At 46.6% G+C, this 13,083-nt stretch overlaps 1 protein-coding gene and 3 non-coding genes across 5 annotated transcripts; all 4 read right to left on the bottom strand.

Annotated features, from left to right (window-relative positions):
* Nucleotides 1-452: 452 nt before the first annotated feature.
* Nucleotides 453-8,893, bottom strand: pabpc1b (poly A binding protein, cytoplasmic 1 b). Of its 2 annotated transcripts, XM_053675263.1 has the most exons (15): nucleotides 8,061-8,892; nucleotides 6,296-6,489; nucleotides 6,090-6,205; nucleotides 5,726-5,865; nucleotides 5,253-5,347; nucleotides 3,908-4,045; nucleotides 3,571-3,666; nucleotides 3,193-3,465; nucleotides 2,987-3,077; nucleotides 2,537-2,671; nucleotides 2,140-2,258; nucleotides 1,942-2,026; nucleotides 1,676-1,806; nucleotides 1,216-1,317; nucleotides 453-914 (listed from the first exon to the last, which is right to left on the bottom strand). In XM_053675263.1, the coding sequence occupies exons 1-14, from the start codon at nucleotides 8,251-8,253 to the stop codon at nucleotides 1,222-1,224; spliced, it is 1,902 nt and encodes a 633-aa protein (XP_053531238.1). In that variant the 5' UTR covers nucleotides 8,254-8,892; the 3' UTR covers nucleotides 453-914; nucleotides 1,216-1,221. The 2 variants fall into 2 exon arrangements, with proteins under 2 accessions (XP_053531238.1, XP_053531237.1); XM_053675262.1 differs by lacking the exons at nucleotides 453-914; nucleotides 1,216-1,317; nucleotides 1,676-1,806; nucleotides 1,942-2,026; nucleotides 2,140-2,258 and having other exon boundaries at nucleotides 2,427-2,671; nucleotides 5,714-5,865; nucleotides 8,061-8,893.
* Nucleotides 1,518-1,614, bottom strand: LOC124626284 (small nucleolar RNA SNORD67). Its single transcript, XR_006981012.1, has one exon. It is a non-coding gene; the product is annotated as a small nucleolar RNA SNORD67 (small nucleolar RNA).
* On the bottom strand, nucleotides 3,743-3,878 carry LOC124626281 (small nucleolar RNA SNORA5). The gene has a single exon (XR_006981009.1). It is a non-coding gene; the product is annotated as a small nucleolar RNA SNORA5 (small nucleolar RNA).
* LOC124626280 (small nucleolar RNA SNORA5) lies at nucleotides 5,526-5,664 on the bottom strand. The gene has a single exon (XR_006981008.1). It is a non-coding gene; the product is annotated as a small nucleolar RNA SNORA5 (small nucleolar RNA).
* Nucleotides 8,894-13,083: the final 4,190 nt, after the last annotated feature.

The following is a 13,083-nucleotide window of genomic DNA, read 5'->3' as shown; positions in this document are numbered from 1 at the left end:
GACAGACAGACTGCTACAGATCTAATCTGCAAACGTAGGAGACTTAAAGCGGTAGTATGCAACAGTAGGGAACTTGGGGATTTGGAGACCTCTCCGGTATAAAGATGGTATTACCAGCAAAACATTCCACAGCTCAAGGTGGTACACTTGTGTAGAAGGGTGTAGGGAATAGTGGACTTGCCACCAAGTGACAAAGCAGTGCATGGATGTTTTAGATACACAAGCCTGAACGTTTCCTATTACACAACCTCATTTTCCTGATGCAGTGCTACACATCAAATCCTGGCTTTGTAACCATAAGGAATTGAATGAGGTGCACTTGCGCCCCCTATAGTATTCAGCAGAAACTGCATGTGACAGTGCATAAGCTACACCAAGCTTAACACTACAATAACAGCCAATAAATACTGCGGTTTAATGATCCGAAACAAGCAGAAACAGTCAGGAGCTCATTAATGATTCAGAATTTAACTTTATTTCAGCAAGCACATTTTCAACTCCGCAGAATTGTTCACATTGTTCGCCCGTGCGGTTCTCCTCTTCGTACCCAGAACCGAACTCACAGCAGGCGAGGAATAAAATGAATAAAATAAGGAATGCTAGAGGGTCTTGGTTCCACCCCCTCTGCTCTATACTTTTTATGGAATTTTTCTCTAAAACCCCCAATTTTCCTTTTTTTTTCTCTTCATTTTTATGCCATTTTTCTCTTTTTTTTTTTCCTCCAGATTTTTTAAAAAGATAATTGACTAGGCCTGGCTTTATCCTCCTCAGGCCTGGCAGAGTTCCGTTCCGTTGTTATTTTTGTTTGTTTTTTCTTTAAATCTCTATCTTTTTGCAGTGTTTTCGGTGTATTTTTCGATGTTTAATATGGTTTTTATCCCCCCTCGGTGAAGCGAGTTTGAAAGATGTCGGCCCTGGAAAGAGAAACAAGCAGTCATTAAAAAAAATGAAACAAAAAACAAACCTGGGTAAAATTACAGCTGGTGTGCGACAGTCTTTATAGAAGCCACTACAGTTTCCATACGCTTTTTAAACATGAAAATTGTTTCCTGTTGAATGTTCACTGTTATTTCACAAGTTTAGAAACTAGAAGCTGTATCAGTGCACATCATTTAATATTATAATAAGGGATCATTAACTGATGTCTGGAAAGTGGGAAGAGATGCTACACACACAGCCATGTATACAGGCTAAACAGATGAAGTTTTCCATTACCTCGGCTTAGACGCTTGGCACGCCGATGGAGTTGGTCACGTTTTTCTGCTGAGCAGCTTCTTTTGCCTGGTGAGCCTTAAGCACAGCAACAGCTTCATCAACCTGCGACACACAGCGAGTAAAATTTCAATAATCCGTTATGTACTTCAAACTATACGGTCATTACTGAAAGCGCAGGTGTCACATGACCAGGTTTCAGAAAGGCTACTGTGTCACATGCACATTCCTGAACAGATCTGGGAAGTACAGTCATGTGATGTTAGAAATATGGGGTAATATGGTGGGGGTGTGTGTGTGATCAGAGCTGGTCAGATGGCCCCTGTGCATGTCATCAGGAGTCTGAGTGAAGGTTCCCGCCAATGCAGGAGCTCCCCCACCGAACAGGATTGCATCATCACACCAGCCACAGACCATCTACACTGGATCACGATGGGGATTGTGCTCGTGCTTGTTAAATCACCTTGGAGCGCAGAGACTCGGGAGACTCGAGCATGTGCAGCAGCTCAGAGTTGTCTATCTCCAGCAGCATGCCTGTGATCTTCCCTGCCAGGTCCGAGTGCATGTTCTGGATCAGAGGGAAGAGACGCTCACCTGGAAGGAAGGAAGGAAAGGGGGGGGGGGGGGGGGGGGGGGGGTGACGCAGGACAAAAAATTAAATAATAAAAGTCCCTCACTTTACAGTTCAAAAACACGACTTCCAAATAAAGCGAGAGAGAAGAAACTCACCCAGCATTTGCTTCTGCTCCTGAGGTGGAGCTGCAGCCAGCATGGATGCCGTCAGAGGCTCCTGACCCTGCACGTGCACTGCAGGCTGGGAGAAGACGACGAAAAGAGGACGTTTCAGCACAGGAATAAAAATAAAATGTTATAAAATTTCACAGTAATCTTTAAGTGGGGAAAAACCCCCATAAGGTGCAGTCTGACCTGCTGCATGGAGACCTGAGGCTGGGTGTTGATGTGCTGCTGAGGGTTACGCACACTGGCCGTGTACTTGTACTGCGGGATGGTGCGCACCGGTGCTGCAGCCGCCGCAGGAGTAGGTGTAAAACAAACAATAAAGAAAAAAGAAACCCAGAATTTTTTTTTTTTTTTTTTTTTAAATCATAAAATACTCAATAATGAAACCCTACAATGCACAGAAACCCAAGCCAGAAATGTATTTTTTTTTATTAGTTTGGAAACCACCTGAACAGCCTGATCATTTTTACTTTCACTTCAGTAGAGGATTACCAGACAGAAACTGGAGGATAACTTCTGGAATCTGAAGCAGCTGAAGTGTGAATACAGAAGATACACTGCACACGACTCGAAGCGAGCAGGAATAAACGTGAAGGTACAAACTCACCCACGCGTTGAGTGGACATCATGCGAGGAACCTGAGAAGCAGGTCTCATTGTGCTGAAGGTCTGTGGCCTCGGGGCTGACGGCCTCATGGTGGCTTGCATGTTCTGGAAGTCTGGGGAAGGAAACAAATCATTTAACTCCTCCACATTTAAATAAAACAAACTCAGAACTTGTGTACACCAATTACTGTAACCTAGGAGACCGAACTATCTGAAAGTTTCCCAACACACCATGCTTGTTTATAGAAGTCTAGAGAAGTAAACAGACTACGCCGAGTCAACATTTATAGATGAGAGGGTGGAAGGAGAACCAGTATTTGGGTTCCTACACCCCTGCACATAAATTTACATAAATAGGATTTCCCAGCAGGTCACTGAACCCAGTGAAAGCAGCCCACAGCATGTCAAGTGTGTGCGCGTGCACTTACGCTGAGGTCGGACACCCTGCGCAGTCCAGCGTGGACTCGGGCGGAGCTGTGCAAGCTGACTAGTGGGATAATACGCGGCTCTGTTCTGGGCCTGAGGATGAAGAGAACAAGGTTACCCTAGTGTTAGGAAATGCTGGAACATCCGAGATACAAAATGGCCAAACGTCACAGGAGACGCAAGAGATCCGTAACTCTGAAGTCCTGACCTGAGGAATGGCAGCCATGAAATATCCAGACGGTGGCGCGGGCTGGTACGGGTTGAGCACGGGATTCGGTACAGCGCGAACGCTGGCCATCCTCTGCATGTACTGATTGGTTAGATGCGCTTGGCGTTCCTCTTTACGCTGAGCCAGCGCCACGTACAGCGGTTTGGTGGCAACGATACGACCGTTCATCTCAGTCACGGCTTTAGTGGCCTCCTCGGGGGAGGAGAAACAGACGAAGCCGAACCCTTTACTGCGTCCGCCGTCCATCATGACCTGAAAACCAAAACAATAAATATACACCTACTTGTGTACACACACACACACACACACACACACACACACACACAGCAGTCTACTACTGTAGAACAAAACTAGTACCTTAGCACTGGTGATTGTTCCAAAAGGAGAGAACTCCTTGCGCAGGCGTTCGTCGTCGATGCCGTCGTCCAGGTTTTTCACGTACAGGTTGACGCCCTGCACATTTCAGCACCGTGTTATACATTAGCACACGGTTTCGGTTCAGCAGGTACACATTCGGTAAAACTGATGTCAGTGTACATAGCCGTTATTTATCCCCAGTGTCCACGCCATTAAAACCCGGGGCCCATGGACTACGACGTGACTGTGGCAGCCGTTTGGCCAGTACAGCCCACTGAGGAGGACGCACTGAATTTGACTAGACTGCGCCGTTCAAACAGGCGTTTATCAGACCAACCTGGTAGCGCGTCATCCGATCCTGCTTCATCTGCTCGAACTTGCGCTTGAGTTCGGTCTGACGTTCCACTTTCTTCTGAGCGCGGCCCACGTAGATCAGCTTCCCGTTCAGCTCCTTCCCGTTCATCTCGTCCACGGCCTGGAGAAAGGCGTCGAGATGGAGAACGTTAACACAGACAGCGCTTCAGGTGTGGGGCAGGCAATCATTTATAATTGAGATACAATGACAGGATTCAAATATATTTTCAGAACACTAGTGAAAATGACTCATGAGTCGATAAAGGAGCTGAAAGTTCACCTCAGGCTTCATTTATTATACTGATACCCCATCTGTATTAAGTGCATACTCTCTTATTTAACATCTACTTTGATTGGTCATTCTGAATTTTCTGATAAATACCCAAGAGTCTTGTATCTCAGGGATTTTTACTTGTTAATCCTCACATACCAGGAACCATTTGGTGTATGAGCATACTGTAAACATACCGTACACTACGTTTCATCGCAGACATCGACACACATCCCGATTCCAGACCATAGCTTTTACACATTAGTCAGATCAGTTTGTTCTATTCGGTCCTCCTTAAAATAAAAACATGTCTCCCGAAAATCCACGGCTTGTAAACGAGTCCTATAAACCAGTCAGAAATCTAATTCTTACACCACCACTCGGCCGTTTTTAATTCTTCACCTCGCCACCGATTCACATACACAGGTAGAATTCACTTCCATCTAAACATGCGTCTGGGTCCACAAAGCATTTACTGAGTAGCGCCATGGGGTTCTTTTATTCATCTCACTAGGGCTGCTGAACGAAAGGAAAAACCGAACGCACCACACGAGAAGCAGCGGAGCTTCTTGTTCTACAGGGTGAAGAGGACCGAGAAGAGAGACCTACGTTTTTTTACTTCAGGGAAAACAAAGCGGAATCAGGACAGTCTAGAGGATCCGAGGTCCAGCCGAGGAGACCCTAGTAAATTTATTACTTACTGACTTGTTTAAACATTCACTGAAAAACCGGTGAAAACCGGTGTGACATCAGCTTTACATTATTTACACAATTACTGTTGTTTGATATGAACACAACACGCTCGCTTGAAGGTCACAGCGTCTTAAACAGCATACAAAGCAGCAGATCCCAAACCAAGCTAAAAATAAAGGCCCAATACAGAAATATACACAACACTGCCACATGTTCCACCATCTTGGAACGTCAGAGATAATGTTATGACCAAACGGCAGGCGAAAACATCGCACGTAGATGTAAAGGAAGAAAAAAAAAAAAAAAGAAAGGAAAAAAAGAAAGAAAAAGGGACATCAGAAGATTTTTAGGGTTGTGGACGTACCTTTTGAGCATCCTCGTGCCTCTCGAAGCTCACAAAGCCAAAGCCTCTGGATTTGCCGCCGTCGTCAGTCATGACACGGATACTCATAGCGTTACCTGGCGAGAGAAGGTAACGTTAGTTCTGTTTACCTGTATCGTGAGAATACAAATTATACTACGGTAGAGGAACAGAAAACATAGTTCAGAGCTTGCATTCTAACCAGTTATCTACAGTGTGCGTATGCGTCAGTGTGTGCTTATCTACACGCACACACTCGGCATTCTGCTCACTGATTATTGTACATAGCCGTTATTTATCCCCAGTATCCACGCCATTAAAACACGGGGCCCATGGACTATGAGGTCACTGTGGCAGCCATTTGGCCAGTACAGCCCACTGAGGAAGAGGACGCACTGAATTTGACTAGACTGCGCTCTTTAACCCATGTCTGCAAGTTCGTATGCATGTGAATGTGAACCTACCACGGGACGTACCGTATTTACTAAAGACCTCCTTCAGTTTCTCGTCGTCCATGTCCTCTCCGAAGTTCTTGATGTAGACGTTGGTGAACTCCTTAGCTCTGGCTCCGAGCTCAGCCTCGCGTTCTTTGCGAGATTTGAAGCGGCCCACAAACCTGCACGAGTCAAAACAGCGATCAGAAGCGGGCCGGGCGTCCGAACTCACGATTAGCACTGAAAACCATCTGCTCGTCCAAACCCCGAGCTCAAAAGCACATTTGGCAGGATTTAGTAGTATAGTAATACAAACGTAAAAAGCACATTTGGCAGGATTTAGTAGTATAGTAATACAAACGTAAACGTCTTGCTGGTTAGTTTCGGGTTAAAATCGTTCACTTACACTTTCCTGTCGTTGAGCAACATGCCGTTCATTTTCTCGATGGCTCTTTCGGCCGCCTCCTGGGTCTCAAAGTGCACAAAGCCGTAACCCTTCGAGCCGTTTTCATCACAAACGACCTTGAAGACGACAGAAACGGGAGCAAATTCATGCACAAAGTGGTCATGCGCAACACACACACAGCTAGAGGTTCACCACTAACGCCTCACCTTGCAGGACAGAATGTTGCCGAACGCGGAGAAGGTGTCGTACAGGGCCTTGTTATCGATCGACTTGTCCAAGTTCTTAATGAAGATGTTCCCAACACCGCTTTTCCTCAGCGACGGGTCACGCTGGGACCACATGATGCGCACAGGTCTGCCTTTGATGACGTCGAAGTTCATGGTGTCTAGAGCGCGCTCGGCTGGAGGAGGAATGGGGAGAGAGGGTTAATAAAGAGCTTGGTTTAATTCACAGTGAACGTTTTTGCGAGAAGAGGACCCGAGAGTGTGTGTGTGACGTGCTGAACCGCAGAAAGAAAATAAATTAAATCCAGATTCCAAAGAGTCAATATGACTTATTTTCTGCAACATATCTAATAACATACACTCCTAGCGAATTTATCCTCGAAAGAACGTCATAAAACACATTTTAAACAAACGGTATATCTGTAAACTCGTCGACCGAGCCAAAATAATAGCAAGAAGCCATTTTAAACTCCTTTCACACACTGCATCGATTTCCAAACCCTGTTCCACTCCAACATTGATAAACACTCCCAGTGTTCTGCTGAACGGCGTACTGATAAACGTGTGCCGAAAACGTCATTTTTATCTATAACAACGGACACGTGACCAGCTTTAAAACGTCAAGCTCTCAAAGCCGCACCAATAAAACTCTTCTGGAATTGTGGCGATAAAATTCTGATCCCAGGTCAATATCGGACAACGATTATTCGTTTCCATCATTAAGTGGCAGTCATACGGGCGGAAACCCCTACACACACGTCGTCACCCTCCAAGGCACTGGGTCCGTTTTAATAAACGCATCACGGACTCCGAGGGACCTTCGCTGGTCATAAGATTCGTTTCAACGTCAACGTTGATTCTGTATCCTTTTAAAGCCGTGTCCGATAAAAATGGGACAGCGCTACCTCCACGTTGGATTTCCTTAAGAGGTCACGCCATGACGATGTTCTATCGGTCGTAGAACTGGCAGGTCAGGTTTCGCCAAACTCGTTCGCATGCGAATGCTGGAGCTTCATACGTACCGACGGAGAAGTTCCACATGCTGAAAACAACCGTGAGGGTTCCCAGCTTTAAAGACCAGGAACGCTCAGCTGGCACACCAATCTTTGGGTGACCTTTGGGATCCCACAGGAAGAAAGGGAATGGGGGAACACACTTGACAAGACACTTAAGGTTGAAACGGAACACCCTGGCCCGAACCATAACCACGCTGCAAAAATGGTTCCTGGGTGTGTTCAGGAGGAACACACGTGCATGTCTTCAAACTACTGAACTGCAAGATGCTCTATAGAGCTCTCTCTAACCCAGTGCAGGAGGTGAATCTGTAAGTGTCAACACCTCATGAGATTTAGAGACCAAGTAGTATCAGTAGTAAGTGCAGCAAGGCCTGAAGTGTGTGTGTGTGTGTGTCAGCAGGGCTAGCAACTTTAGCAAGGGATTTAAATTCCGAGCACGTGAGTGAAAGGAAGAGTGGGTGGAATGGTGTTTAAAAGATGAGCCAGCTGTTAAAAACTACACCAATAGAAGTCAGTGCGTGTGATACAGAAGTGTGAATGTTTACTTCCCGGTTTGGGAGAGAGGTTTACATCCGGATTTCTGTTTTCTGCGCACTTGTTAGCGTTAGCAGTTAGCACGTCCAGGGCAGGTAGGCCCTGAGGGAGGGAGGGAGTAGCACAGCGCAGTGCAGCGCGCACCGCGGGTCCGGGTGTTCTTAAGACCCCGGTTCTTTCTAGCTCTTTCCACTCACCGTCCGCGGGCTGCTGGAAGTTGACGTAGGCGTAGCCGAGGGAGCGGCGCGTGATCATGTCCCTGCACACGCGGATGGAGAGGATGGCGCCGGCCGGGCTGAACTTCTCATACAGCATGGCCTCGGTCACGTCTGAGTGAAGGTCTCCGACATACAGGGAGGCCATCGGGTAGCTAGGAGCGCTGGGGTTCATCTTGTTTTTGGCTTGTATTTTAAAATAAAAAAAAATCTAAAAAAAAAATAATAATAAAAAAAAAAAACTTTGTTAATCCGCGTCGGCGCGAGCAAAAAGAGCGAAGATTCGAAACGTGACGCGCACGCGCCTTCCCGTCGAACAGTTTTAGTCAGTTAGCTTAGCCGAGAAAAAAAAAAAAAAAAAAAAAAAAGATCACGAATTAAAAACCGGGCTTTAAAATGTGTTTAAAACTCCAAATAAATGTAAGAAATCAAAAAGTTCAAATCAACGCGTCAAGGCTTACTTTTAAAAATACGAATGTTTTATTTTTTCCTCTTTCAAAATGTCGTTTTGGTTACAGTTAAATCGGGCCTTGACAGATAAGCTAAGCTAAGTTAAACGCGTAGGTTCTGAGTTCTACCAAGTTTGTCCTCTGTGATGTTCCGAGACCGAGCAGCTCCTGCTTCACCGATGGTTTGTTGTTTGTTTTTTTTTATTATTACAAAAAAAAAGAAAAGGAAATTTTTTAAGAGTTTTTAAGGTTTTTTAAATTTTTTTTGGATTTTTAATTTTTTATAGAACGTGTGCCGAGGCTAGCTCCGGAGCACACACGCACTCACACCGCACTAACAGCCGGGGGTTTCGGGGAGGGTTTAACCGCCTGAGCGGTCCTTTTATACTGCGTGCCGCGTCATCAGGAACGTTCCATTCACGTGTACGGGAGGAGACGAGTCATCAGAACGAACCAATTCCACATCGCGCTCCGGCTCAGTCGTCACAGGGTGACAGGCAGAAATAAACACGTATTAGAAACGTGCATTCTTAATAACCTTTTCTTTAATGAAGTACTGTTTTGAATGCGCACACGTCCACTTCATTTGAACCTCCTATGCCTGCCGTCATCTTGGGCCATTCCATAAGGAAAGACCGTCAGATGACTGTTAAATATTTAGGGGTGGGCGATACTGCGAAATTTGGTATCGATCCGATACCGATAGCGATACTTTCAGAGGTAAAAGCCGTAACTTGAAGTTTTCCGTCATCTTAAGGACAGAGGAGGTTACGCTTCTTTGTGCAAAATTGTTTTTGGGTTGTTGTTTTTGTGTGTGTGTCTTTTTTAACTTGAAGAGAGACAATAACGAGAGAGAATATAGAGAGAGAATATAGAGAGGGATGGTGAGGGAACGACTTTTTATAGCTGCTATAACGTAAGCGAGAACAGGAACTCGTTTCACAAACATTCCACAACATTAAATGTAACTATAAACAGACAAAAGTTGGGTCTAGCAAGTAAAAAAACTGCCATCGTTGGCAAGTTGCTGCTGTATAAGAGGACTAAAACCCGTGGGGACATGCTGTTATTATAGTAAAATAATAATAAACTTCAGAGTGGTGACAGTAACTCCGCTTCATCACACCACCCTGTTGTTCATTATTTTCCTATAACAGCACCACAGACAGCGTTTTTAATATTTACGAACTATACGCAATGTAGCTGACGGTCTACTAGTTAGATGTCTGACTTCTAATGATCTAGTGGGCTTGAGAAGTAGTAATGTAATCAGTGAACATGGAATTCAAAGAGCTTGACAGATCTTTGTCTGATCCACTCAGGAGAAGGTCTCTGATTAGGTTACACACTGTATGTGTGAGTAGAAACAGTCTGATTAAAGAGGAAACAATCTCTGAGCAATCAAAAGTCTGATGGCTTTATTTCCAGGGATGACTGTTATTTTAGTTAGAGAGAGAGAGAGAGAGTGTGTGTGTATACTCTATATTTACAGTACAATTCGGAATTGTTTGCAGTATAAACACCCGTGCAGTCACCAGAGTTAAAGGAATACTCCACATCAGTTTCACTGCGTCTGTTCCCTCCGAATTCCCATACATTTACATGTACTTAAAAAAAGTTTACTCCTCATTCATTCGAACTCCATTAATGTGAAACACATACAGTAGTTAGCAGAATGTTTACCGGAACCGGAACTACTTTTTACTGCAAAGTTACAGATAAAACAAATTCCAGCTTAAGCATTTCTCTGAGGTCTGTCTCACCCTCACTCCTTTATTACTCTTGTGTAGTTACTGAAAACTGAACAACTGCCCTTAATCAGGACTATAATCATTACTCAAAATCAGTGTGAACAGCTTTTCTGTTCTTTTCTCTTTTTTTTATGTATATTGTTAACACGCTAATAACGGAGTAATGACACTCGTTTACCATTAGGGGGCGACACCGACTCAGTGAAAGAAAGCGAGGGCGTTTCGTTATTTTTTACAGTAACAGACACACATCTACACTCTGCTGTAGGTGGAAACCCGTTAGAGCGTGTGTTGTGTTGTTGTTGTTGTGGTAATGTTTGGTGTCTCTCTGCAGTCACACACAGCTGATAGTCTGTAGAAGGTGTATCAGCTGTGTGAGAATTTGCCCTAAATAGTGCACGCAAAATGCCTCAGTGTGCAGGACGAGGTGCGGCACTCGGGCGAGGCGCTCCACAGAGGATACAGGAATAAACCGCCGGAATGATGAAGAAAGAAAAGAGATATTCACTTAAAGAATGAAGAATTAAAAGGACAAACCTTTAACACTCTGAACATGTCTACATGATGTCATCGGGTCATGTGACCACAGAGTGCATGATGGACTATTGAGTAACTTGACCAGATAGAGAGATCGACAAAACAGACAGATAATTCAGACAGACAGATGAGATAAACAAACAGACAGTTAGACAGATAAGATAGACAGACAGACAGATGGTTATATAGATAGATAGATAGATAGACAGACAGTTAATTAGACAGACAGACAGACAGGTGGCTCAGAAGCAGGAGTAGTGTCTCAGAGTAATGTGTATTGAAAGGCAGTGAGTCTAAAAGGTATATCAGTATTTGCGTGAGGAAAGTTCTGGTGTTCAGGTCCTGGTGCTCGGGTCCTGGTGCTCGGGTTCCTGGTGCTCGGGGTCCTGGTGTTCGGGTCCTGGTGCTCGGGGTCCTGGTGCTCGAGTTCCTGGTGCTCGGGGTCCTGGTGCTCGGCTCCTGGTGCTTGGGGTCCTGGTGCTCAAGTTCCTGGTGCTCGGGGTCCTGGTGTTCGGGTCCTGGTGTTCGGGTCCTGGTGCTCGGGCTCCTGGTGCTCGGGGTCCTGGTGTTCGGGCTCCTGGTGCTCGGGGTCCTGGTGTTCGGGTCCTGGTGTTCGGGCTCCTGGTGTTCGGGCTCCTGGTGCTCGGGCTCCTGGTGCTCGGGGTCCTGGTGTTCGGGTCCTGGTGTTCGGGTCCTGGTGCTCGGGCTCCTGGTGCTCGGGGTCCTGGTGCTCGGGGTCCTGGTGTTTGGGGTCCTGGTGCTCGGGGTCCTGGTGTTCGGGTCCTGGTGCTCGGGCTCCTGGTGTTCGGGTCCTGGTGTTTGGGTCCTGGTGCTCGGGGTCCTGGTTTTTGCGGTCCTGGTGCTCGGGGTCCTGGTGCTCGGGGTCCTGGTGTTCGGGTCCTGGTGCTCGGGCTCCTGGTGCTCGGGCTCCTGGTGTTCGGGTCCTGGTGTTCGGGTCCTGGTGCTCGGGGTCCTGGTGTTTGGGGTCCTGGTGCTCGGGCTCCTGGTGTTCGGGTCCTGGTGTTCGGGTCCTGGTGCTCGGGGTCCTGGTGTTTGGGGTCCTGGTGTTTGGGGTCCTGGTGCTCGGGGTCCTGGTGTTTGGGGTCCTGGTGCTCGGGGTCCTGGTGCTCGGGGTCCTGGTGTTCGGGGTCCTGGTGTTTGGGGTCCTGGTGTTCGGGGTCCTGGTGCTCAGGTCCTGGTGTTCAGGTTATGCAGATGCTTCAGTGGATTTTCTGAGCTCCACATTCAGACAGTGAAAATCACCTGCGTGTAGTTGACAATTCTGAGGCTTTTCCTGAGTAGAAGAGTCTGAGACAGGTGTCTAGACCACCGTCTCTATTTATATTGTTCCCTGATTTCCCCCAGAATTTAGGTGGCTGTCACGCTGGCAGTTCAGTCTGAAACAGAGCACGGTTTGCATGGAAAATTTCTACTGTGAAAGTAGAACACCGCAGTACCGAACCCGAGACTACTTGTAGGAGCTGGTCTGAGTTCAGTTGCGCTGGAATTGAGGTCCTATATCCTGTAAATGTGAGCGTAACTCGTACTCGGGTCAGCACTTGTTCCGGTAACCCACGCGTGTTTTATCTGACGACGACATCACCGGGTTTCGAGTCTGAAACCAGACCGGTGCACTCGGATTCGGACCACAGCTACATGCCCAGTGCCAAACCCACCTCAGTCTTGGCCAGCTTCCACCCTGCAGTTAGGTCTCCTCTACCTGCTGCACCACGCAGGAGCCCCAGGACCACCGCCTTTAAATCAGGGACAGAACATGCGGACTGAGAAAAGGAGAGAGTGTATGTTTACTTTGCTGTTAAATGTAACTGAAAGAAGAGCGTTAGAATTTAAAAATGAAAAGTCTAATATGATGAGATACGAGTGAGAGTCCTGTGCGCTCCGAGCAAACCTGCAACACAGGTACGGAGATGAACTTGTTCACTTCACTTCCTCCGAGTGTTCATAATGAGACGAGCCCCACTGGGTCAGGCGCAAGGCGTATTAGTGAATCACACCGGAAACTCAAACAGTGCTCTCTTTCACAGCGCACACACACACACGGCCATGTGAAACATTCCTGTGTTATTAGCTGGAGCTCGTTCGTCTCTGAGGCAGAGACACGCCCAAAGCCAGAGACGGAACGTTCTGGAAAGACTCCGCTCTGACACTCAGAGATTTACTGCAAGCTCACCATCCTGCATACAAACCTGAACAAACCCAACATCTCACACAGGACAGACCAAACTTACAGACAGGATAGAATCTCAG

The sequence above is a fragment of the Ictalurus punctatus genome, chromosome 24 (genome assembly GCF_001660625.3).
Source record: "Ictalurus punctatus breed USDA103 chromosome 24, Coco_2.0, whole genome shotgun sequence".
In the NCBI taxonomy this organism is placed as follows: domain Eukaryota; kingdom Metazoa; phylum Chordata; class Actinopteri; order Siluriformes; family Ictaluridae; genus Ictalurus; species Ictalurus punctatus.
Note: the sequence above shows the minus strand (reverse complement) of the source record. Positions and strands in the feature narration are given on the sequence as shown.

What these genes read in the sequence shown, in the direction of transcription:
- pabpc1b (XM_053675263.1), bottom strand. Translation starts at nt 8,253, where the DNA reads ATGAACCCCAGCGCTCCTAGCTACCCGATGGCCTCCCTGTATGTCGGA. An exon ending in GGAGGTCTTTAGTAAATACG is followed by an intron (nt 5,348 to 5,725) that starts GTACGTCCCGTG and finishes TTCTCTCGCCAG; the next exon opens with GTAACGCTATGAGTATCCGT. An exon ending in GGCACGAGGATGCTCAAAAG is followed by an intron (nt 4,046 to 5,252) that starts GTACGTCCACAA and finishes GCCTTTCTCCAG; the next exon opens with GCCGTGGACGAGATGAACGG.